Source organism: Carcharhinus amblyrhynchos, chromosome 24 (genome assembly GCF_965287045.1).
Source record: "Carcharhinus amblyrhynchos chromosome 24, sCarAmb.v2.hapA, whole genome shotgun sequence".
Taxonomy (NCBI): Eukaryota; Metazoa; Chordata; class Chondrichthyes; order Carcharhiniformes; family Carcharhinidae; genus Carcharhinus; species Carcharhinus amblyrhynchos.
The window spans coordinates 37397083-37424795 of NC_137347.1; the positions used below are offsets into that span (position 1 = coordinate 37397083).

A 27713-nucleotide genomic window follows, 5' to 3' on the forward strand; every position below is an offset into this window, starting at 1 on the left:
AGTTGGTGCAGATTTGATGAATCAAATGGCCTCGTTCTGCACTGCAGGGACTTTATGATTCTTGTGGAGGATTCTAGAACCAGGGAGCACAATTTCAAAATAACATCTTTTTAAGATGGGGGTGAGGAGGATTTTTTTCTCTCAGAGGATCATTAGTTTGGAATTCTGTTCATGAAGAGGACATTGGAGGCTGGAACATTAACAATTTCAAGGCTGAGTTAAACAGATTTTTGAAATGACAAGGGGTCAGGAGTTATGGTGGGGTTGGGGGGGGCGCATGAGGGAGGCAGGAAAGTAGAGTTAAAGCCACAGTCAGATCAACCATGATCTTACTGAAAGGTGGAGGAGGCTTAAGGGGCCATAGGGTGTATTCCTACTTCTATTTCACATGCAACTGCAAGTCCAAATTCTTAATTTTTGTAAATAGTGTAAGCCAACATTAAAATCAGACCAAAGATACACTTCACAGACAAACTAATGGAAAAAGTCACCTCCCACAATATATTCAACATGCCTAATGAAAGGAATTTGTAAAGCCATGCCAATATCTACCTGTATTAATCAAACATTGCAATTTATTCATATCTATATTATATAATTTGCAGTCCTCTTCCATGGCCCCAATTTCCTCTTTCTAAGTTGTGCCCAAATAAGTGAAAGCTATTCAATATAAAACAAGAAGATTCAACCTACACCAAAACATGTCTGCAGAAAGGCAATTTGAAAGTCGCATTAGGTGCAAGACTTCTCAGGAAATACCTAACAAGGAATTAACACAGATTAGAACTTCCCAATATTAAGGCTTTCTACTGGAAACAGTTCTGCGTATTAAAAATTACATTGTAAAATAAGTTGCCTTTCTGAAAATTGGGAGACCATTGCTGGTCAGAAGTAATACAAGATTCAATACTGAACACAATATGTAACAGCCAATATGAGAGAAACAGACCCTGGATGAAAACTTGTCCCCATTTACATCACTAGTAAAAACTCAGCCAGCATAATAAAAGTTATACACATTTATGTTACATGATACTAGTTACAAGTTAAAAATCCACTGGTTAACAGGTAGTCAAATTTGATGAATTTCATGATGAATGGAGTGGCACAGTGGAACAGTGGTTAGCACTGCTGCCTCACAGTGCCAGGGACCCGGGTTTGATTCCCAGCTTGGGTCAATGTGTGTGTGAAGTTTGCACATTCTCCCAGAGTCTGGTGGGTTTCCTCCAGGTGCTCCAGTCTCCTCCCACACTCCAAAGTTCTGCAGGTTAAGTGGACTGGCCATGCTAAATTGTCCCTTGGTATTAGGGGACTAGCTAAGGTAAATGCATGCGGTTATGGGGATAGGGTCAGGGTGGTCAGTGTGGACTTGATGGGCCAAATGGCCTCCTTCTGCACTGTAGGGTCTATGATTCTACTCATTTTTAATTAGCCAGTAGATCTTGCACACCATATCACTTTGTTTTGGGGGATGGATGGGAAGTAGGAGGAGATCTGTATTACCTCTTGCACTTTGGGATGGGTAGAAAACAGTAGTTCTGACATTGAAATACCTCAATCACTAGAACTGTACCATTTTCTGGGAAAAAAAAACCTGTATGGTACTGGTAAAAAGTTAAGTGATTCTAAGCCATCAGCTGCTGAGAATGTGTGAAAACAAGAGGCATTGAAGAGAAAGATACAGGAAGGATAAAACACATATAGCACCTGAGGGTGTGAAACAGAGCAAAGCAAAGCAGATTTATTTGGAGTCTGTTTCTGTCCTTCACGTACAGTCTTCTCAGGTGTTGAATATGGGAAGTACGTTGTTTGGAATATTGCTGGTTTCTCATTGGTACGGAAATGTCCATATAGGCCTTCTATTAATTTCTAGGTAGTCAGCAGGAAACAGTGGAAAAAAAGAGGAAAGAAGAAAAAGTAATAAGCTCAGTAGTTATAGACAGCAGAATGAGAGAGATTCATTTCACAACAACATCAACTCATATTTGATGAAAAGTCCAAAGGCACTTCACAGGAGCGTTATCAAACAAAATCTGCCACCAAAACACTTAAGGAGATATTAAGTCAGATGATCAAAAGCTTAGTATAAAGAGGTAAGTTTTAAGGAACATCTTAAAGAAGGAGAACGAGGCTAAGAGATGGAGAAGTTTAGGGAAGGATTCCTTAGGGCTTTGGCAGCTGAAGGCATGGCCATCAATTGTGGAGCAATAACAATTGGAGATGCTCATGAGACCAGGATTAGAAGGGTGCATGGATCTCAGATTGGTCACTTTCATTTAAGAGTTAAAATAATAGCAATTCTTAAACAAGAAGTGATTTTGACTTGCTTTCCTTCTTTTGCAAAGGCTTGGTTTCAGACAACTTACTCGTTATAACAGAATGTCTCAAATTCAGCACTGGAATCTGAATGTTAATTCACTAACATAATTTAGTAGATTGAGTAGCTTAAATATATATTATACTTGACTCAAAAGACCCCATGAATCAGTCAGAATTTCTGAAGCTACAGTATCCCTTTTCTGAATTTCAGACTTATTCGATGGTGTCAAAATTTCGTTCATGAGTATTGCTGAAATAACCCACATTGTGAAGGTCGCATTTCTACATCATTTTGCCAGGAGTATTTTCTTGAACAGCTACATTTGAGAGCTGGCAAAGGGATACTGCAGCTTTAAAGAACATCTATATAACAAGCAGGCATGCAGTGAAACATGAATCAAATTACAAACCTTCTGCAGAAAGCAACAGAAATTGCATAACCGTATTATTTTGGGTACACATACACCATAGAAACAGGGTTTAAAATACTTGGGTGCCCATCAAATTTATTTTGGGAGACCCAAAGGTGTAAGCATCTGAAGGCTCCATTGATCATAGTGTAGGCAATAAAATATTAAACACTGATACTTACAGGACTTTATTTCAAAAATCACACGTTTAAATTTTTAAAAATCACAACTGCAAAGGAACAAGTAACAACCTAATCTTGTCTCTATAAATGGTACAGGTACAAGTTCTTTGAGATTGCACAAGAGATGATATTTAGATGATCTCTTGAAATTATCATTCTGAAACAGATATTTTAGCACATGATACATTAAACTAAGATATTTTTGAGTGCCCAATTGATATTTAATCTACAGGATTTTTAACAGTGATTATGTTATGTCAACAACATTTTTAGTAGGGTAGTGCAATGCATTTGATTCCCAAATTGATCACAAATGATAATTTTAGGAAATAATGAACTAGAATTGAGCTGGTGTGATGAATTAAAGTATTAAAAGATTCCATACCTAAAAATCTAAAACTTAGTGGCTTAATGAAAACATTGCTTTTGACTGCCATTGCACTTAAACGGGTTCTCTGTTATTGTTGCAACAGATCCTACAAATAGTGATTAAAGACTGCATGAATACAGGAAACATCTGATTAAAGCACCATGTGATAGAATTTTAAATCTGAAGTTTACTGTTCTAAAGTAAAATTTATTCAAATCATGTATTACAGCAAATTTTAACCTGTGTTAAAATGGCTTGTATGTTTTGCCACAGGGTTTCTTTTAAGTTGATGGTGATAGTAATTTTTCAATACTGCAAAATCTTTTAAATTTTATATTGTGTCATTAGAAAAAATGAAAGAAAATATGGAAATCTCCACACTGAAAAGGGAACAAATAAGTGTTAAAATTCATGAATTACTTAAAAAGTAATTAATAGTTTAGTCTAAATTAATTTTACATTTAAGCAGGCTGACAATGCTGATGAGATTTAATTAGAACAGACTACAGCTGATTAAATAGGCTGCACATTTCATGCTCAAAGCATCAAAATAAAAGGCCATTAGTTGCCAATAACTTTTTGTGCCTACAGAAGTTTTAAGTTATGCATTCCATACTAGGAATTTTGACATTCAGTGCAAAAGATTCATGTGCATGGGGCAAAGATGGTTTTATAGAAATTTTTATAAACTCTTCAAAAATTTGACAGACCAGCATTTTCTTACACCCAAGTTTCAAAAACTCATCATTCAGATGGACACCATTCAATTTCACAAGTATTTTAATCCCTCTTGGGAAAAAGAGTCAACTTGAAGTCCATCTGGTGATCTTGCTGCTTTTAATAATTAAATATGCTCCAAAGTAAAGGCCTTAAAACAGGATTAAGAGATGCAGTGGCCACATGGCCAACAGAAAGCAAGCTAAGTGTGATGCCACGTGGCAAAACTCTGCCACAGTCATGTTCAGGGAGAAAGGAAAACAAATCATTCCAAAGCAAAGTAGAGGCTTTTCCTTGACCTACGTAGACTGCAGTTTTGTGAAATAAACTACAATTACAAATCCTAATTATGAAGGAAGAAGAAATTTAAAGTCCTCCTGCTTAGTGTACCTAACCCAGGGCAAGTTAAGATTGCTTCAATTATACTAACAATACAATTATGTCATTATGTCTAAATAAAGCCATTTAAAAAATGGCAGCACGCTACAATATATATTACTGCTAAAGAAGTAGCATATTTGCTTCCACATAAATCCACAATGCCAAAACAAAACCTCTATGCATAATAATGCTGTACAAAGCTTATGTACAAAGTGTTCCAAGAACAAAATGCAAATTTTGTTTAAACATCTGGAACAGCTGCCTAAGTAGGTCAAGACAAGGATACCGTGTCTATCACCTCCATTCCAAGCAAAAACAAATCATTACTCATTTATATCTGGTACAGCCAAGGTGTCAGTTACAAAGCCATAAAAATGAAATATAAAACTGCAATGCATATAACACTTAGGAGCACTCACCAGTAACAACTGTAGTTTCAACTGCTGGGTATTCAACATAGTGAAGTTACATAGTAGGAATGCTATAGCAAAGTGCTCAATTAGAAAGCATATGTACAACAGCAGTTTGTTACTTTTTGTATGAACGAGGATCCCCTATTCACAATGTAATTCAACTCAGGCATTCCATGTTTAAGATAATGCATCCAGGATACGTCTCTCCCTTCAGTTTTCATTTGGAATGTGATCAAGAAGAATGTTGCTCATTAATCAAAACACCCATTTGCAGCAGAAAGTACAAACATTAGAGACTGACCAGGCAGTTACAGAAATACCTGTATAATTAAGTGGTTTGTTTTAATGTGATTCTACAACTTTTCAATTATGTAATTTATAAAGACATAGTGACAAAACTGTATTTATTTATCAAATAAGGAGCAGGTGAGGTGGATTATAGCCTTAATATTTAAAAACAGCACATTCATACTTTCCCATTTTTTCCTGTAACGACATATGATGATTATGTGAAATTATAATCCCAAAGAAACAAATCCAATTACTGCTACAAAAATCTTTTAAATGCATCAATGTACTGTTTCACTGCAAAATACTTTTAGACAATGCATGTTTTTCACATATTATGTGGGCAATTTCAGAATAAACAGAGCTGAGCTGTATAAAGTTTATAAATGAAATTTATTTCTGTTCTATTTAGAAATCTTAAGCATTTGATGCATGGGATAAACTTTCTGCACTGCCAAATTTTAGAAACATCTTACTAAGCTGCAACTATAGATGAACAAATATCACATGTTATTTTGATAGCCAAGACAATTGTAGGTAAGTTCTGATTGTGTATTGGATAGTAGACCATAATTTTACATTAGGTTAAGGACCACAGAATAACATATTAAGGTTCATAGGGCTCTTCACACCTATCCTAAAAATTGCATGCATGCACACTCTGCAAAAATCTAAAAAAGTTTATTGGAAGTATGTGATACAAGCTAACTTAACACTTCTACAGATGACAAATCAGTATATTCCAATGTCTCCTAATGCAAAATAAACATTATATAGGGCAAGTCACAGTACATATGCTTGTTTCTTAAAATGTTCCAATTAGCCACACTGACAGTGGCAAAATTAAGGTATGGCAGATCTGATTTGAATTGAAACACTGCATTGATTTGGTATGCTCATGAAAAAGAAAGGATATCTCAGCTTAAGTTTTAGAAATACATCAGAATTTTGCAGAGTTGGTATTCATCCTTACGGTGTTTATTGCCTATGAATTGTTGTGAAATCAGGTTTGACATCTTTAATAAAACTAAAAGAAACATATCTTCTGGCTCAGGATAACTGATATTGCCAAAATCTTCTTCAGAGAACGCGATCAGATCATTCGTGAAGTAGAGCTTTGAAGATTCAAGTAAAGTTTACTAAGTGCTTGGCATCAAGATTTTACTTATTCCAAAGGAACAAGCTACAGTTAACTTTATAAAAACATAACCAAAATGAACAAACAAGCCTTTTTAAAACATTTTTTGCCATCATATTTAATTACAAATGAAGGCTATCATTTTAACCCTAATTAGCTAAATTCCAAAAAACTGATGTTTGTATCACCACTATGCATCAAAACTATTTTAGTATAGTCAGCTACAATAATTCAGGATGTTGGGCAATTACCACAATCTTTCCCTTCTGTGCATTTTTGTATCTCATATGTCCACTATCCTCTGTACTGCAACCGTTACCACTTTTGTGTCACTTTGCACCCTAGAGCAATCTCCCCATTTCTATCAAAAGCAGGTAATGGCAAGAGAAAACTGAACATGTTTCTGTACTTTTAGATCAGGATATTAACTGTACAATAGATTGGAGCTGCAGAAAAGTCTGGTTAAATATAGTCCACAAAAGTTGTTCATCTACAGACTTCAACATGCATGCGTATTTCCCTCCAGTTTAAGTCTTCATTTTAGCAATTAAAGTCACTGAACTTAAGTGGGTTTTAAATGCAACTGTAATTGATTTAAAGTAATAAAGTGCTCAGGCATTCTGTTCAAACTCTGGTCACGAAGAAATTTCCATTAAAAAAAGACTTACACTTTTCTACTGATTTCCCTTTCAGACATTCACTACAGTGTATGCTACTGTCTAATCAGCAATTAGATTGCATTGTTCAAACAAGTTAACTTCTCCTTCAACTGCAACTACCTTGTCAAATGCATGGGATGCCAGCTTAATAGTAAATTGCAACCAAAATAACTAAGGATAGAAAATCCATATGATAAAAGCTAAATATTTCTGTATCATTTATTTTAAACTTCACAGTCCACTTACAAGTTCTATGTCTAAAATAGATTACATTTTATATTCACTATCTGTGATCTACTGTAAATTTGCAAAACACTCTTCAGCTGATTCAAATGACCTCCTAAACCTGCTTAGGGAACCCGTTCATACAAAGAACTCAAACCAATTTCCCAGGATTAAATGATATCTATAAGGTGCAATATGGACTGGCAATGAGTGAAAGAAAACTCCCAGGCTTACCGTCCATTCTCTGCAATTAACAATAAAAATGTTATATATTGTAGTTATACATCGTTTATTTTATTTTAAATTTTTGATTTTAATTTTTTTGTTTAAACAGATTTTCTCTGAAGGTTTAAGGAGTCAATGGAATAAACTGATTAACTTGTGCCTTCAACTTATTCCATCAAAATACTGGTTTTACTTTTTCATAAATTCCTACCATGTTTTATGATTACATGATACTAACCTAACCAACATGCAACTGTGTAAATTAATAAACAAAGTTTAAACAACATGTCGATTTATCAGCACAGTTCAAAGGAAAACAGCAAGCCTGCAGATCAAGTTTTCATGATGGCGTGTTTATTTTTCTTACATATGTACACAAAAAATAAATCCAGGAATATACAAGGTTGCACTGAAAGGGTTTATTTGTATACTCTATTCATTCTGAGAGATAGAACATATTGCGAACTTGTTCTATAATTAATGTGGTTGAGTCTGGAAAATTGTTTGTCTGCAATTCATGATGGGGGAATTCCATGGCACCAAATCTAACCACTCACCTATACATGTCTTTGCAAATTATGTGTGTTTGTATCACCTGAATTCACCAGGAATACAACTTAAAAAAGATTAAAAGTACAATTTAAAGTCATAAACTTGTCATTAAGGTTATTTGTATAGAAAAATAAACTTTTGAAAAATGTTGTAACTGCAGACTATTTTATGATACTGTTAGCCAGTCTCAGACTTTACCTGTCAAAATTTGAGTAAGCATCTAGACTATTACTATCAACATCAGACTAAACATTTAAAATTCAATGCAAATATACAACCAAGTTCTATCTAGAAATAAATTACTTTTTAAATTATCACTTACAAATTGACTAGCTGGGATTTTCTGGCCGCACCGCAACGGGTTGCCCCGGCAGATGTGGACAGCCATTCAAATGTCTCCAGGCCTTGGTGTGACCGGAAGATATTGCTGATGGGAGGGGCTGAAAAATTTCAGTCTCCATGCTAGTTTTGCTTTTTCCAAGAACCTTTCATATTTCAAATATATATGATCTCAACAGGTGGCCATTCATCACACTGCTAAAAACCAAACGTGTTACTCTCTAGTTGCAAAATGTTAAAAAAAAGTAACATTCATTTTCACCTATCCAATCTTTCATTACCTCAAAATGCTCTTTTTGCATACACTCATACTTATTTCTTCTCCTCAGTGCCCTAGCATCCTTTATACAATTGCTGATATTAATATGTATCTGTACCCTGCTCTCCACTTCTTCTTCCACGCTCTCAAATACCCTTACATATCCAGATCCATATCCAGTGAATGTCCAGCACCATCAGTGAAACATCGAACTATTAATGTGGAAGCCCAATGAAAAAAAAACTTAGATAGAATATTTACGTAAACTGGTATCAGTTGTCCCCTACAGCGATAACCTTGAAGATTCAATTGAATAAAACATATTCAGGTCATAACACGGCCTTACATAAAAACTCTCGTAGCATCTTTTCTTGCATTCCCTGGAAAATGAATTTGAATGATAAACTATTTTCTCTTCCTTTCACCATAATAGTAACAGCATTGAATAATAAAATTCTGACATTTGATAACATTTTCATGAATATCTATATAGATATATTGACTGAGCTACAGTCTGACAAATCATTGAATATAGCTGCTACATATTAGTTTATTTCCTGCAAGCCAATGAGGAAACTCATTACTTGAAGATATCATATTCAAAAATATCTCAAGTTTTACAACTTGAGGTCTTTTTTCCCCAGGTATTATTTCATTGACTGTACTATGTTAACTTAAACCATCCACATATCTCAAGGTAGTAAGTGCCAAATTCTAAGTCATTGCTTTATACAAAACACCCTTAACATTAAGCACACTTTGATACTCCTGTAGTAAGAAATGAACACTAGTCTCCTATACTGTATCCTGATATCTAGTTTCTAAATGTCTCAGCAACACTATTACCAACTGGTACATTCAATTTCAACTCGCTTTTTAAACTGGTACAGTAACTTACTGGACAAGTATTCTGAAGCACAACCACTGTCGTTGAACAAATTTCAATAACGAAACTGACATAGTGCCATAGTTTTTCTAATTACAGTAGCTGTTGCATAAAGCTGTTTTCTTCTGGTCTCCTCACATGTATGCAATTCTACTCATCTGCATTCCTCAAATGGATGTTTATTTATACTTAAAAACAGGAGATTAAAAGTTGGCAAACCCAATAGAACAATTTGAAGATAATTGGAGTGAAGTCAAAGCAAGGCATTAATAAGTTCACTAAAATCATTTACAGTTAGCATGACATTGTGAACCACAGTTTGATTCAAATGGTGTAGCTGCTGTATGTATTTTTAAATATCCTGCATTAGGAATGACTAAAGGAGCTAAAAACTATTTGCTTGTTATCGAATGTACATAACATTCAAGTGCAACCTGCTGTATGGAGAAAAGTTGAATATTATTGCTCTGTCTTGTACTGATCAGCTTGAAATGCTTTGGAATGTTCTTTTAGATATTTTAAGAATAAAGTATATTTTTGGGGAAAAAAAACTGTAGCCAGAAATAATAACATCCTTTTGTTTACGAATAAAGAGCAATTTCAATCATTTTCTCAACTTGCACCAACTTTTCATCTTACATAAATCAGTCTCTATTTATTCAAAATTTTGCATTTCACCTACTGCCTGCTGTATTGCTCTGTAATTACCATTTTGAATACGACTACAGAAACCTTACAACTAGAAACAAAAATTACGCATTCCTGACACACAATCTAGCATTTGGCTAATAGCACGTTTCTTTAAGATCCTCACTCAAGTTTGAGCAAAATTACTTTGGAATGAGTTAGCCAAAATGGAGGGTTAATTTCCAGCTTAACATCTGTCAACATTATCTAAACTAATACAATAAATCCAACTACTTAGCATTATGTATGCAAAAGGTACATTTCAATGCACCTTAGCTGAGGATGGATGTACCCAAAATACTCATATTCAATTAACAGGATTAAAGTGAAGCGTCATTAAATCATATATATATAAACCACATTATTCATTTAGGTTTGCAGATTAGGTTCAGACATACCATATATTCTTGTTCCAGTCCTAAAATGATTTGAATTTAAGTTTGCTTGCACTTTGTATCACAGGGCTGAATAAAACAAATGCTGCTAATCAGATATAAGGTTCTAGTTTGCCATCTCTCAAAGTCCACCATCATGAATGTAACTAGGTAGAAATAATAAGAGAGGTTGCGTAATTACCATCTAAATCATCCTTCACACATCCACCATCCAACTTGCATATGACCATTATCCAACTGCCACTCTCAACCACAAATCAAACTCCTCAGATAACAACTTGCAGTTATATAGCATCTTTAACATAATGTAACCTGAGGGTGATAGAGCATCATCAATCAAAATTTGGCACTGAACCACATAGTGGGACAATAAATAAATGTTTAGTCAAAGAGGTAGATTTTAAGGAGTGTTTTAAATGCAGCAAGAGGCAAGCAAAGGACAAAACAGTCAAGGCAGCCTGCCTGAATGACATGTCATTCACCACCCTAGACATTCACTCTCCACCACCATTGCACAGTGACAGCTGTGTATCATCTACAAAATGCATGGCAACAACTCACCAACGCTCCTACAACAGCAGATTCCAGTCTCGCAACCTCTACTACCTCAGAGGGCAAGAGTAGCAGATGCATGGGAACGGCTGCATGTTCCCCCACCATCCTGACTTAGAACTACAGCACTATTCCATCACTGTCACAGGTCAAAATCCCTGAACTTCCTAACAGCACTGTGGGTGCACCTACAGCATATGGACTGTAGCAGTTTAAGAAGGTGGCTCACCACCACCTTCTCAAGAGCAATTAGGGATGGGCAATAAATGGTGGCCTACCCAGTAACACCCTTATCATGTGAACATATAAAGTTAAAAACATTTGAAAAAGAGTTTAGGTAGGAAATTCCAGAGTTTAGGGCCTAGACAGCTCAAACACAGCTGTCAATATTTTTAAAAAATGATGTGCAATGGTCCAGAATTAGAACAGTATGGCTATCAGGGCAGATTGCCAGGATGGACAAAGTTACCAAAACAGGGAAAGGTGAGGTCAAGGAGAGATTTGCAAACAGAGAGTAATAAGAGCATGGAATGCCCTGCCTGCAACAGTAGTGGATTTGTCAACATTAAGGGCATTTAAATAGTCACTGGATAAACACATGGATGATATTGGAATAGTGTAGGTTAGATGGGCTTTAGATTGGTTTCATAAGTCGGCGCAACATCGAAGGCCAAAGGGCCTGTACTGCGCTGCAATGTTCTAAAATTTTAAGATTGTGGTTCTGCCGGACTGGCAGCCGATGTAGGTTAGCAAGCACAGAGGTGAAGTGTGAATGGGACTTGGTGCAAGTTAGTATATGGGGAGCGGAGCTTTGGATGAGCTCGTTTATGGAGGTTGGCCTGGTCAGTGTTGGAATATTTAACTCCAGAGGTAACAAAGATGAGGATGAGGACTTTTGCTGATAAGCTAAGGCAGCAATGGAGCCAGGCAACATTACAGAGGTGGAAGTATAGTGGATACATGGATGTGGGGAGGCAATGGTCTAGTGGTATTATCACTAGACTATTAATTCAGAACCTCAGGTAATGCTCTGAGGACCCAGGTTCAAATCCCGCCATGGCAAATAGTGGAATTTGAATTCAAAAAAAAAAATTCTGGAATTAAGAATCTACTGATGACTGTGAAACCATTATCGATTGTCAGAAAAACCCATCTGGTTTACTAATGTCCTTACCTGCTCTGGTCTACTAATGTCCTTACCTGCTCTGGTCTACTAATGTCCTTACCTGCTCTGGTCTACTAATGTCCTTACCTGCTCTGGTCTACATGTGACTCTGGAGCCACAACAATGTGGTTGATTCTCAGCTGCCTTCTGAACAAAGGCAACTAAGGATGGGCAATAAATGCCGGCCAGCCAGTGACGCCAATGTTCCACAAATGAATTTTAAAAAAGTGATTAGAAGCATATCCACAGAAAATGCTGGAAAATATCGGCAGAACTGACAATATCTGTAGAGAGAGAGAAGAGAGCTAACAGGGGTAATCTTAAGTCTGTGCTCACTGTCTGCGGGAATGGTGAGGGTTCAATATCCAGCAAAACACAGAAGCTGTACAGCTCAGCAGCGAGATTGCGATTTCTGTTGCCCTTCACCAGTGATGTAATTCTAATCCATTTATATACATTATAATTTTAATAATTTTCAATACATTAACATTTGATTAAAGACACCACTCACCATATAGTGAGCCTAAGGCATACTTTTAAACCTCATCGACGTGATTTGCAACAGGGTCATCCAGAGGTGAAGCTGTCATGGGGTTCCCCAGGTTGGCACTATGCAGGGGGCAGTGCCAGGACTGACTCCAGTGGGAGCCTCATGGGTGAGGATTTATTTATTGGTGGTGGTAAACAGGATCGGATGCAAGAGCTGGAAATGTTGGCAACAGATGTTTGGGTGGAGGAAGGGGTCCAGTGCTCAGAGGTTGTGGGGAGGGAGTGTTGGCTCTGACTGAGAGTTGGAGAATGTTCTGATCACTGATTTATTGGTATGTTTAGAGCCTGCCCCTCAGCATTACAGCAAGAAGCACGCCCACTTTTTTTTTAGGCAAAGTGCCATAAGCTCTGGAAAGAAAACCAGCATGTTTCTCTGGAGAAAACCACACCAGTTTTTAGTCAGCCTTGACACTTTGTTATTTTTTGGTAAGGATGCCCCCAACCTTTCAAGTCTGGGCAATTCTTCACCACAGCAGGGTTGCTAACTGTTTGGTTCAATATCAAGACAATTTTCAGGGAGAGGGATGAAGTCGGTGGCTAGGGAAGAGTGGGGACCGAAGATAGTGGTGTCAGTCTTTCCAATATTCAGTTAAGAGGCAATTCCTGCTCATCCTGTACATGATGTTGAGCAAGCATACCGACAGCTTAGAAACAGTGAAATGGCCCACTGCCTCACATGCAATCAACACCCAACCTGTTGCCTCACACAAAATCACAGTCCAAATCCATATCAACAACAAATTTTGATACCATTCCTCTTGTGCCCATGTCCAAATCATGAACAGAAAAGAGCAATGAATTCCTGCAGAATGCTACCAAGTGCATCCACCAATCCAAAGAACATTCTACTCTTTGCCTTCTACTTCGTACATGCATAATAGTTTTGCACTTACAGATAGAAATAGGATTAAAAGGACTGTATTTTCTCAGCTTGCTTCTGAAGCAAAAACCAGTGAAACTACATTTGACTATAAAAATTAAATAACAATTCATAAATACAATTAAATTCTGCCTAAATGCTTCCATCTTCAGAAAGTCAAAAAATGTACTTGAAATAAAAGCAATATTTTTGTCTCAATGCACACATTTTTGCCTATCCATAATTTAAACAACAACATTCTGCAAAAAGTTTTAAAAAATATCCTTTACACTTTAATATATGTCCTGATGTCTCATTATTCTACACGTAAACTGTAGTATCATCTTGAAATATTGGTATGTTATAATACTGATACAGTAATATATTAATAATAATTTCAGCACTAACATTCCAAAGCAATTAAGGGTCTATTCTGTAGATGATCAAATGGAAGCGGAACAACAAACCTATATACGGTTGTCAGAATACTTGGCTTTTCACCTGCCTTTCTTTATCAACTAAAGCTGAACAAAATGCTTATTTGCTGTAAATGCCAAATAGATTAAACTCTGCTATCAATAATGTTTAAAATCTGACTGTTTACAGCATTGCACCATTTTAAAAGGTATAGTATATAAAATTAAAGTATCCATTTAAAAACCAGGGATGAAGAAATACATAACACCGAATATATACTGAACGGTATTTGTGGCATCAAAACTCCTTAAAAACCATAAATTTGACAGAAATTCAAAGGGTGCAATCGCTATCTTTTAAACTGTTTTGGAGACAGCAATTGGATAAGGGCCCTTTAAACCAAGGGGTTTACAGTATGAGAAGTATGAAGCAGTTTTGGCAAAAGTTAGAAATGTCATTAATAGTGTATTGAATCCAAATACAAATGGCACAGCATGCCACAGCACAAATACAGGTAGAAGTCTTAACAATGACGAGGAAAACTATTCAAGAATTGCACTGTACTCAACGTAATAGAATAAATAAATAACACACACACTCACAGAGAGCACAAATTTTGTGAGTAACAAATCAGAAATATAAATTAGACAGGAATTTCATTTAAGAAAAACAATGTAGGATTGAAAAATACAGCTCAAAAAAGGCCAAGGCCCGACCGGCTTAGAATACAGCTTCAAATGAAAGCCTGTTTGCACTCATACAAAGATAAGCCACCAAACTGTCAAAACAAACACTATAAGGAATGACATTACAAAAGAAATGCGAGGGCGCTGAAGTGCAATAGAATAGAGGTGACAAGATTTAGATTTAGGTTTGTCATCAGGAATCTGAATGGAAACCTTTGGGGAGTTTTCTTCTTTGCTTTCTTGTGCAAGCTCAGTCCCTGTTGTTTCCTGTTTTCCTTTTATCTTATCTTCTTCCTGTACTAACAGAGCCATTTTCTTTGTCTGCTTTCATGACAGAAGACCAAGAGAAAAAGAGATGAACAAATGCAAGATGGAAAACTTAGTTTGAAATAAAAGTGGTGTGCAAAAAGAAAAGGGAACAATGTGGCAGAGGTAGGAATACAAAACAAAATCAAAAAAATGTAGTGAAAATTTGGGCTTGAGGAACTTTCCTATGTGGATTTTTAACTTTGAACTTCAAAATTTAAAAAGGAATGACAGCAAGAGTGATGTGTATTTTCAGGAAAAAGGAGGAAAGGAAAAAAGAATAAAATGTAAAAATATTGTAACAGAACAGGGTTCACTTGCACTTTGGTAGCTTTTTTTTTGAAAATGTATGGCCATTTCCTCATGCAACCTTTAAATCAGCCATGCACTGTTATGTAGGCATTCTTAAAGCTGCAGCAGTGGAAGTCTTCACTGTTAGTTTTGGGAACTGTAAGAGTAGAAAAACTAATGTCTGTTGTCTAGCAACTAAAATATAATTTAGCATTGATGAGATCTGTTTGAGCAAATAAAATATTAGCAATCACACAGCACAATTGTAACAACTTTACCTCTGGCCCACCAAGCTTCTTTTCAGGGTGTAAGCCTGAAATCACCATGGCCTGTACACACATAAAGTTAGCAATTTTAGATATTTCAAATACATATTTATTCTATGCACTCATTTTAATGGCAACACAAGAATGTAGAATTCCTAATTCATTAAAACATCTCTATCATTCACCATTGGGATAATGAGCTGAAGTCATTAATCCCACGCAGAGGATTATTTTCTTCTTGTGTTCCTTACCAAGTTATACCATCTTGTGAGTTCTATCCCACAGCTCACATCTAGTGGAACATATCAATCGTTCTTAGAGGTTTTGTTTTAGTTTTCAAATTGATTTAATAAAAGTAAAGTACAATAACTTCTACTAATTATGGAAATTAGTGTTTTTATTTCATATTTTATCATGTGTTGTAAATCACTGTTTCATTTGAAGTCAAAGTCTTAGAAGAAAGATTTGAAAATTGGTATTTGCAGCAAATTACTAGTAGAATAACAGCATCACCTAAACAGGGTGAATATTGTTCAACTCGTTCAGTCTCCTGCACAAGGCGTGGATAATTGTTGTAAAGCAAAACAGGCTGGACATATCCTGTGTGAATAGGTGTCTAGAAATTAGTGTCAAAATTGCTGGCCCTAGTTCCAACCTCAGTACTAGTTTACTTGACCTGGGAGAAACTTTAATCTGGATGAAAATTGGGATATGTCATCTAAAATATGCAGCATCTTTCTGAAGTGCACTTGACAAATTCTTAATGGATCACTAAGTTAAGCTATGTTCTATTTTTATTAAGTTCTGCTATGTTTACTGATGTTTTAGGGAACTGTGTTTAAGTTAAATTCCATTCTTATTACATGGAATTCTAGGGTTTAAACAGTGCATTGCAGATAAAATTTAGCCAGTCTTCACAAAGACCATATATAAGTGCCATTACTTGCAGGTTGAATGGTTCCAATCCTAACTAACATTTGCATCTATAATAGGACCATTTCTTTGTCTACCTGTAGTTACATAAGAACTTAAGAACATAAGAAATAGGAGCAGGAGTAGGCCATCTAGCCCTTCGAGCCTGCCCCGCCATTCAATAAGATCATGGCTGATCTGTCGTGGCTCAGTTCCACTTTCCCGCCCTCTCCCCATAACCCTTAATCCCCTCTCTTATCAAAAACCCATCAACCCGCGTCCTAAAAATATTTAGCGAGGCAGCCTCCACCACTTCAACGGGCAGAGAATTCCAGAGATTCACCACCCTTTGAGTGAAGAAGTTCCTCCTCAACTCCGTTCTAAACCGCCCCCCTTTTATCTTGAGGCTGTGCCCCCTAGTCCTACTGTCTTTTTTGAGCGGGAAGAGTCTCTCCACCTCTATCCTATCCATCCCATTCATCATCTTATACGTCTCAATGAGATCTCCCCTCATTCTTCTAAACTCTAACGAGTACACTCTGGACCAGGCCTTCTTTCCTGCTCTGTCAAATGTTGAGAGGTCCACTCTTTCTACAGTTGTTGCTCCTGCCATTGTACTTCCCACTTCCCATCTCAATATACTTAATTGCCTTCTACTACCTGTCAGCTGGACAGCTGCACAGATTCATTCCCCCACTTCAGACAGTTAATCCTACCAAAATAGAAAAGCACAATGTTCCTTCTTCTTTCTACCTTACCATCTGGGAGAAAACCTCTCCAAGTTTCTTGCCATTATTCTTTTAACTCCTATCCATCTACTCAACAATGCACTTCAATATTTCCACTCCTTTGTAAATAATTCTCTCATGCGCAATTATAGCCTACTTAAGCTCCCCAATATCCTTGCAGGTGTCTTCTTCTCACTCATCTTGGATACACATCATTGCCTATGTTATTGTGGCTCTCTCCTCCAGGTGCTGCCACTCAACTTCTCTAAGCATTTTCACATAATCCTTTGAGTATTATATCTCTGGCACCTCTCTTTCAGTGTCTTAATTATCTAATGGCCACTTCAATCTTAATGGCAAATTTCTGGACAGAATCTCCTCACTCCTGCTTCTGTGTTGCGCAATGGTTCATTTATGGCAATTTCAACACACTCACTTTGCCCCTTCTCCACCCAATCTTTCTGAATATTACCCTGTAAGCTTTGTCAGCATATGCCATACTACTTCCTCTTGTCAATTCCTCATCTTTGTTGGCATCTTTAATCTCCTTCGAACTCTGTTACACTATCCATCCTGGAGATAGAAAATCTCCCCTCTGCGGAATACAAAAAAATTCCCATTCTCCGGCACTTGTCCCATCATAGCACTGCTGCCACTGTTAACTTTCTCAATCTGTTTTAGTTTTAACAACTTCACTGCCAAGTTCCCCACTGTTTCACCATCTATTGTTCTCCTGGTATACCTCTGCCTCTTCAAGTCTTAGAACTGCAGGCACAAATGTAAATGATACATAAATGACCTCTGCAATCAAATGTTCTTACATTTATCCTGGAGGGCAAGGGCAGTTTCAATTTTCAACAAGGAACTGCCTTCATTGACTACCTTTTGCTGCTGTCAGATTATCAATTTACCTTCCTCAGTTTCTCCCCAATTTCCACAGCTCTCTATCATTAGGTAGCTTCTCACTTATGTGCCCATGGCCCTCAAACCCATGTCAACACCCACCTCCTACATTTCCAGCACATTTTCAACCCAAATCTTGCCAAAGATCTATTTTTTTGGCCAATACTCAGTAACGTTACCAATAGTTCACCCAAGTGATTCTCTCCTCAAAAATCTTATATTTAACACCCATATTACATCTACCATCTTTCTTCAACATTGTTAATAATTTCATTTCCTACCTCTGCACTTATTTTCATATCACATTCTGTCTGAATTCCTTTGGGCTAGTTTCTATCCCACCCATTGTACCAAGCCAACTCTCTTGAGTGTTTAGTGCCAGGCATAATACTTTGACAAAACAATATTGTTGAACTTGTATAAACTGCAAAATTGAGGACGTGACAACATTTGCCAAATTTTTAGGACATAAAACAGAGGGGAAAAAATAACCTGTCTGCAGTTACTGATGTAGATTGCAACAGGCCAAACTCACTGTACCATATTCAGATCATTTTCTCTCTGAGCAAAAAAATATATTGGACTGAAGCCAAAAGGATAAATAACAGCTTGGGCACCATATAAGGTATGGAAAACAAAATACTAAAACGGGATATTGCATTCTTTAAAGATGTGCCCTCAAAAGGAATTTTCACCTTTATACTGTTGTTATCTTTCGTATGTGGAAAATGGAGAATTGAATCATTCAGAATGGATATGATGGATTGAAATTTAAATAGCAAAGACTGAACTACAAACATTTTATAAAATTCTTACTTCAAGCTTCGCATATTAGGATAAATCAAGTTACATTTCACATTGTGAAATGGATTTCCTGTTTGGCAAATATATATATACACACATACACACACACATTAACAAGCATATGTAAAATAGAAGAATCTGAGAACTACATGCCAAATTTATATAATGTTATGTATAAAGGTTCCTTCCCTCTGTACCTGGTTACAAACAAGTCACAATAGTGACTTTGGCAGGAATAATAAGATTAGGAGGGATTACTATTTAAAGGGCGAAAAGCTGCAGCATGCTACGGTGCAGAGGGACCTGGGGGTCCTTGTGCATGAGTCGCAAAAACCCAGTCTGCAGGTGCAGCAGGTGATCAAGAAGGCAAATGGGATGCTGGCCTTTATAGCGAGGGGGATAGAATATAAAAGCAGGGAGGTCTTGCTGCAACTGTACAGGGCGTTGGTGAGGCCGCAGCTGGAGTACTGTGTGCAGTTTTGGTCGCCGCACTTGCGCAAGGATATCTTGGCCTTGGAGGGAGTGCAGAGGAGGTTCACTAGGCTGATACCAGAGATGAGAGGGATTGACTATGAAGAGAGACTAAATAGACTGGGTCTGTACTCGTTGGAGTTTAGAAGGATGAGGGGGGATCTTATAGAGACGTATAAGATAATGAAGGGGATGGATAGGGTAGAGGTAGAGAGATTCTTCCCACTCAGAAAGGACAACAGGACTGGAGGGCACAGCCTCAAGATAAGGGGGGCGGCAGTTTAGAACGGAGTTGAGGAGGAACTTCTTCACTCAAAGGGTGGTGAATCTCTGGAATTCTCTGCCAGTTGAAGTGGTGGAGGCTACCTCGCTAAATATATTTAGGACACGGGTAGATAGGTTTTTGGTAGGCAAGGGAATTAAGGGTTATGGGGAGAAAGCGGGAAAGTGGAACTGAGCCACTTCAGATCAGCCATGATCTTATTGAATGGCGGGGCAGGCTCGAAGAGCTAGATGGCCTACTCCTGCTCCTACTTCTTATGTTCTTTTGTAACGGTCTAAGATGAAGCCAACAGTTGATAAGCTGAAAGGAACTAATTCTAGAGATAAGGGATTAGACAATAGGTATGACTTGAGGTTTTATTAGTGACATGGTTCTATGCAGGCTTGGCAACCATGGTTCGATATAGGTACTAGCGCTTTTTGGTGTTGGTTTCTAACTAGATTCATCCATAAAATCTTAACAGGATTGCAGTTTTAAATGACTGGAAGACTGAAACAATACAATCAAATAAAGCAAAGTATATAGTTAAACAATAGAGTTCCCCACTGAAATTCTGAAACACAACCACAAACATGAAAATAATTTTTGAATTGAATGTTGAACAGATCATATAGGAAACCAATTTAGCAAAAGACTAATATTTTCAACAAGTCTATCTCAGGGTTCTAGGAAGCATTAGTTTAAAGTACTATTCACTTTAGCTATAGTCAAATTCAAACCAAGTTTTATTGCCAACCTATGTGAAACTTAAGTGTCTGCATTTGAATCTATTTAACAGCATTAAGCGAGGACAAAATGTAAAATATTAGGAGATATGCAAATATTCACTGGTGGGGATGAGAGGATAAACAGGCTCTTCTGAATCTGAGATATGTTATTGAGTAACGTAAAGGAAGCTTTTCTAAGTAGGTATCTGACCAATGGAATACACATGCAGGCTTCCTTAATACCCTAAAGAATGAAAATTTTCAATTTTCCAATAATGACAACTCTCAGCGAGGTTGGCACATTTTAAAAATCAAACATGCTCACAATGCCCACACTGTTTGTTTTATTCAGCAACACTTCCCATGACACCATTCATTGGGTTGAAGGGATTTTAGTTTGTAAATAGAATATATTTTAAGTTTGAATTATGAAGAGATCAGAGCAAATTATGAAGAGATCAGAGATCAGGGCCATAACTTCCTTGGAATACCAATCAGCGTTGGATTGTTGCTCTGAGCCCAATTACTTATGTAAAGTTTTTTCAATGCTGTCTTGCCTGATCTTCTGAGCCAGGTCAGGCATGAACCTGGTAGCGCAGCTCATCCTTGGGGCCCAGCGCTGAAATCCAGCTCCGGTGAAGTGAAGGAGGACACACCTCTATTTTTAATGGCACCAGCTGCTGTAAACCAGGTAAGTTAAAAGTCCCACTGAAATTCAAAGTCTTTGCCAGTTCAGGGAGAAGGTAAGTGGATAGGATTTGGGGTCAGCAAGGGCTTTGGGCCATGTCCAGTCGAGACTGGAAGTGGAGACGATGGGGTTTTAAGTCCTGTGGGGGTCTGGGTCTATACAATAGTTACCCAAAATTAGACGAAGGTTTAATTCTTCTAACTTTTTCTGAGTAACTACTGGTATAACCCTGTCAGGACTAACTGACATTTGTGATTTAAATCGCGTTTCCAGATGCTTCTCAATGCAGGGTATTTGCCCAATTTGTACTACTGGGTATTTGATACGCAAACTTTACCTGTGAAGTTTTGAAAGGGGCTTCCCTGTGCATCTCTGGAGTATCCTCCCAAACTGATAGTGGGGAGCTTGGAGGTTACAGTCCATTTTTTTTGCTAGGGGATGATCGGTGCACATTCAGTATATTTCCACAAACACAAATCTATATAATTTATCCAGTTTATCAAGCAATCCCACCCACCCCCACCAAAAATATCATTTTGCTAAAGTTATTTTTTCAGTGGGGGGAGATCAGACTGTGAGGGTGCCTGCGATCAGCCTGGGTGGCGGGGAGGTCGGCAGGGGCTGTATCTTGTGTCACGGGCCCCTGTGTTTGCGTGGGGGAATGGGAGGGGGGGGGGGGGAAGCTGCTTCAGGCTGCCTGCACTAGCAGGGGCTTGACAGCTTTCTTTTTTCTATTATGATCAGAGGCCTACACGTGCACACTACCTTCCTCTACAGGCTTTTGGGCACATTAAGCCCTGCCTACAGGCTTCTGTAACAAGCAACAGGCACACTCAGAAATTTTAAGGCAGACTGCATGTGGTTGGGGGGGGGTAGGGGCCTAAAAACACACCTAAAATACCTATCTGAAAATCTCCCAGTTTCAAGTCTGCCCAGCAGTTAGGCAAAAATTGGTAAAATCACCCCCTATATTTCTTACTAGTCAAAGATGTAATGGAATTTTACGAGCAAAAGGATGAGATTCCTTACTGGTTCTCCAGAATGTGGATTGGAATAATTAGAAAGTAGAAAATTGTAATTCACAAATGCAATTGCCAGTAATTGAAATTTAAGTTAGATGGCCAAGAGATGTGTGATAACATTGATGAAAATAATAACTTATCTGAAAGTGTCTAACACCATTCATATTTCTTGTCCACCTGCACAATGGCTCATGTGCCAGAGTAAATCTTACAGGTTAACTAGCTTTTTTGAACTTTATTTCTTTTGAGATTTAATCTGGTTAAAGTCAGGCTTAATCAGGTTTAAATAAGTTAGAACGAAAGAACATCCACCAAGAACGATTCAATTAAGTGAAAGTATGTTACTAATAAACATATAGAAGTGTATGCTCAAATCATAAATACATTGACAGATTTAAGAATGAAACTTGGTGCTATCTTTGGCTTATTTCAACATAATATTGAATGAATGACATTTTTGACAAGAGCTTTTATAAACAGCTATAAAATTATATAAGGATGATCTCCATTTCTATATTCCTACCATCGCCATCTTTCCAAGTTCATTCTTACTCATGTTTTGCTCCACAACTGAGGAAACTGCAGGCCATTGGCTTCCAAATCTCTGTCAATATTGTGCTTATCTAACAGAAACCATACAGGCCATTCACACTCTCAAGTTTATTCTGCCATTTAATTAGATAGCAGACTCTGTACGTTCTCCCTGTGTCTGTGTGGGTTCCCTCTGGGTGTTCTGATTTCCTCCCAGAGTCTGAAAGACATACTGGTTAGGTGCATTGGCCATGCTAAATTCTCCCTCAGTGTACCCAAATGGGCACCAGAGTGTGGCAACTAGGGGATTTTCACAGTAACTTCATTGTTAATGAAGTGTTAATGGAAGCCTACTTGTGACACTAATAAACATAAAAAAAATGGCTTATCTATAACTCAACTCCATTTATCCGCATCCAATGATACCAAATCTCAACTGACTCCCAGTATCTACAGTCTTCTGGAAGACAGTATTACACATTTTCATTACCTTTGAACCTCAAAATAAAAATATTCTCCCTGATCTCCTCAATTGCCTAGCTCTGATTTTAAGATTGTGCCCTCTTGCTCTGGATTCTCACACCAGAGGAAACTGCTTCCCTGTATTTACTTGATTTTATCATTTTAAACAATTTTGTAGAGATCATTCTGTGGTAAATGGCCATCAGAACACAAACTTTTTAAATGGAGAGAAAAAAATCAAACTTACTCCTTCTGTGCCAGACTGAACTTGTCCGTTGATATTCAACGTTCTAAAAGGTGAGTGTGCCGAGAGCCGTTTATCCCATTCACTAGGGCGTGGTTCAGGTACAGACTCCATAAAGCTGCGCTTCAGTTCGCTAATACTAGCATGATGTTTCATTATCTCATCTTGGGTTTTGTCTAGATCCTATTACAAACATGAAACAGAGGGGAGGAAGGTCTTAGATATTAGAAATTCTGAAATAAGTTAAATGGAAAGCCCATGCTCTTAAAAGGGACATTCAAACCAGATTAATTAAGCAACCAATCCTTTTGAGGCAATACGAATAAAGCACAAACAGTGAATTGTATTTTATTTCTGAAATAGCTTTTTTAATCTAAAATGTACTTAAAAGCTTTCTTGCTTAAATTATACTTTTATCATCAACATTTGTGCTAAGTTATGATAAAAAGCAAAAAAAGTATTTTTTAATCATTTCGCCCCTTTTCCCTTGGAAGTATCACCTCATCCTAGAGAATGGTCCTATGTGCACTAGCAGCCCTCTGGAACTTTGTATGGGAAGAATGGCCACTTGGGCAAGTTCCAGTGACTGTTTCCTGGAAAATTGCCAGTGTTGGTATCGCAATTGAGATTAAAGCCATCGGCCAATACCTGCACTTTCCAGTAGGAATTACTGGCTGAATTCTTTCCTAACTCAAGGAATCACTTTTAAGAAATCTCAATTCATCCCCCTCTGATAAAAAGGCAAAATGAAAATAGATTTGACTGACCATTTTAGTGTATATCTCTGTAAAAACACCAAAGTCTTCAAGTGAACTGCTCAGTAGTGAATACTCTGAAAATCAATCAATATGGAAACTAGAAAGAAACAAATCTTCGAAACTGTGCAGTCTGGTCACTTGTAGCAACACTACAAATCCTATTTTCTTCCAGTGAGCTGCTCTGTTAATTTACCATGATGTTTAAACATAGTTACAGATGAAATGGAACACACACAAGACCAGAAGCAACATAAAAATATTTTGATTCTCTTTATAAGCTTATGGCTAGGAAGCTGGATACACAGTACCTTGCAACATAAAAAGACAGTGGAGAAGAATGAGCATAAAAGTTTGTGTTTGACATGCCCAGATATTTACTCTCAGGATCCTCTGAACTTGCCTCTTCAATTTTCGTAAACTTACAAGTACTACTTTTCTCTATCTTTTGTAAGATTTCTGCAGCTATTTAGCTTATGAGAAATGGAATTTTTAAAATAAAGCCTGATCTGACAGCAGCTTATTCACATGCTCAACATGTTCACATTTAAAATGCATCTAAGTAAAGGGGGAAGAGCAATATTAAGCATCAAGGTTCAAATTCAATAACCATTCCATAGTGGTACAGAACAGCTGATGAGGATGGAAAATTTTGTATGCAACTTTTCAAAGCAATTGACCAAAATAAATCAGCTGATTCACATCAGATCAGTAGTAATAAAGCTGGCCTCAAATAATGATGTAATGATGCACATCAGGAGATAACTAACCAACACAATCAATATGTACTTCTTAAAGTTCAAAAGGAATCAATGATATCCTGGTAAGTTAATGGGAAAAGTCTCTCATTAATGGGAAAAAGCTCCCAGATTCAATTCTATTTTTGCACTGTTTTTGGAAATCTCAACTAATAGAGTAGTTGCAAACATCTTCAGTGTTAAGGTCCTCAGTTCCTCATCAGTACTTATTGTGAACTCTCCTGGAAAGGAGTCAGTGTGAACACTAGATGAGAAGCCTCACAAGAGGTTATTGCAGAAGGTCAGGGGGCATGGAGTTGGGTGTAGGGTGTTAGCGTGGATAGAGGATTGGCTGTCAAATAGGAGGCAGAGAGTGGGGGTCAATGGGTGCTATTCGGATTGGCGGTTGGTGACTAGTGGAGTGCCCCAGGGGTCGGTGCTGGGGCCTCAGCTATTCACCATTTATATAGATGATCTGGAGGAGGGAACCGAGTGTATGGTGTCGAAATTTGCTGATGACACCAAGATTGGTGGAACAGCAAATTGTGCGGAGGGTGTGGAGAGTCTGCAGAAGGATCTAGATAGGCTGGGCGAATGGGCCAGGAACTGGCAAATGGAATTTAATGTTGGCAAATGTGAGGTTGTCCACTTTGGTAGGAATAATGGTAGGAAGGACTATTACTTACGTGGCGAAAAACTGCAGCATGTCTTGCTGCAGCTGTATAGGGCACTGGTGAGGTCGCAGCTGGAGTACCGTGTGCAGCTTTGGTCGCTGCACTTACGCAAGGATATTTTGGCCTTGGAGGGAGTGCAAAGGAGGTTTACTAGGCTGATTCTGGAGTTGAGGGGGTTGAACGATGAGGAGAGGCTGAATAAACTAGGCTTGTACTCATTAGAGTTTAGAAGAATGAGGGGAGATCTCATTGAAACGTATAAGATGTTGAATGGGATGGATAGGATAGAGGTGGAGAGGCTCTTCCCGCTCAGAAAGGACAGTAGGACGAGAGGGCACAGCCTCAGGATAAAGGGGGGACGGTTTAGAACGGAGTTGAGGAGGAACTTCTTCACTCAAAGGGTGGTGAACCTCTGGAATTCTCTGCCTGTTGAAGTGGTGGAGGCTGCCTTGCTCAATATTTTTAAGATGCGGGTTGATAGGTTTTTGATAGGCAAGGGGATTAAGGGTTATGGGGAGAGGGCGGGAATGTGGAACTGAGCCACGACAGATCAGCCATGATCTTATTGAATGGTGGGGCAGGCTCAAGGGGCTAGATGGCCTACTCCTGCTCCTATTTCTTATGTTCTTAAATGATCTAGATTCAGCTGCAATGATTTCCACAGTTCAATGGTCAGCCTTACCCTATTAAGATAATATCAAATAGAGGAACGCCAATGGAAATATAACTTGATCAGCACGACCAAGGAAACAGAACTAAAAGGGGAAGGAAAAAATGAGTGGCAATGTGTGGTGATGCAAAATTACCCCAACTTGAGATTTACACAACCAGTTTGACGCCTGAATGAACTTTTCTTTTGCATGTTTCCTTTCCTATTTTCTCACTTTTATTTCCATACCATTTAAAAACTTTTTTCAGTTCTTTTGATCCTGGTTTTTTACTGCAGATGTTTTAAGATCATGCTCACACCATTTAAATTTTCTTTGTTTAAGTTCAAGTTCCTATTCCTTAAATCTACCTGGAAGAGCAAACTAGATCAATGTCACTGCACATCTACCACATTCATATGAGCACTCCAGAATCTTTCTATGATTTAGCAGACAAATGCAATTTGGAAGCTGTTGTATCTTAGGTGCAAGACTTCTCTTCAACTTCTTCAATTTGTTTTGAATCTTCAAAATATGCTTCTAATCGCTGAGGTAGGAGGACAAGAAAACAACAGCCACAAGTATTCAATATTACATGTCAAACTCAAAAGTGATCATTCTTCTTTTGACCCATTAAGTTTTATGTAGGATTAATAAAAGAAATTTGAGCCAATCAAGTTGCCAAATGGACAAGCATAATTCAGCAAAGAGTAAAATTGTGTTTCAAGGCTGTTAGCAAATTAACCCAAGGGGACACTGTCTTTTTAAGCATTAAGTGCTACTGTGGTTCAAGAATCACCATTTTATGAAGAGTGCATTTATTCTTTTGAAACTTTTTTTTTATATTCACAGAAATGTATTTCTGTGCAAACATTAGCAGAACTCTGGTCAAAAAAAAGGCAAAATTAATTTACAGTTCTAATGCCTTCTTGGACCTCACTGTGGACTTCCATAATGGGTGATCTTAAATGACCACCTTCCCAACCATACTTTCAAGCAGCTTGAAGAAAAAGAAACACAAAACATGCCATGGCTTGCTTATAAAGAGGCAGTACTAAAAGAACAAAAACTCTGGTTGCGTTTTGGTTACATGCAGCACGTGCAACATTGTACGAATGCAGCCAAAAAATGAATGCAGAACTCTGGACTAAAGACAAATTGATGAATAACAAGCTTTCAGTTCATACAAACCTCCAACATTAAATTGCTATGCCTGACATAAATGTTTTCACCCTCAACTTTCTTTGATCTCTTCTGCGAAATGAAAGAAGGGAAAAAAGAAAAGCACAAAAATTAAAATACTGTTCTTGTGGCATTGCAAAGTAGCAAATAAAAGTGTTCAAAAAAAAAAGTTCCATTAGCGCAGCATAATCTAGACAGGATGATCATGGAACCACAAGAACACACCCAGATTTGATCACCAAAAGAAAAAGCAGAATGAGCAATTCACTATTGATGGGGAGAACATATTGTGATTAAATAAGGAAAATGATGCTTGGGTCATAAGGACAAAGATTCCCAAACACCATCTCATTAGAAAACTAAAAAATGCTAACCTTGCGCATTCGGACAACCTCTTCCTCTCCATCAGGTTTTGGCTGTTTAAGTG

The 27713-nt window shown here is 37.6% G+C and overlaps 1 protein-coding gene across 11 annotated transcripts in view; it reads right to left on the reverse strand.

The window, feature by feature from the left end:
- Positions 1-27713, reverse strand: part of LOC145357784 (protein 4.1-like) — a 204977-nt gene that overhangs the window by 12303 nt on the left and 164961 nt on the right. For 8 of the 11 annotated variants that reach the window (XM_080211268.1, XM_080211270.1, XM_080211269.1 and 5 more), the window contains 3 exons: positions 27661-27702; positions 27296-27358; positions 23295-23474 (listed from right to left, as the gene is read on the reverse strand). In XM_080211268.1, coding sequence (XP_080067394.1) covers positions 23295-23474; positions 27296-27358; positions 27661-27702 — 285 coding nt within the window. Of the gene's footprint in view, positions 1-1707; positions 1870-15548; positions 15600-23294; positions 23475-27295; positions 27359-27660; positions 27703-27713 lie in introns of all 11 variants that reach the window. The other 3 variants (XM_080211276.1, XM_080211277.1, XM_080211272.1) reach the window with 3 other exon arrangements.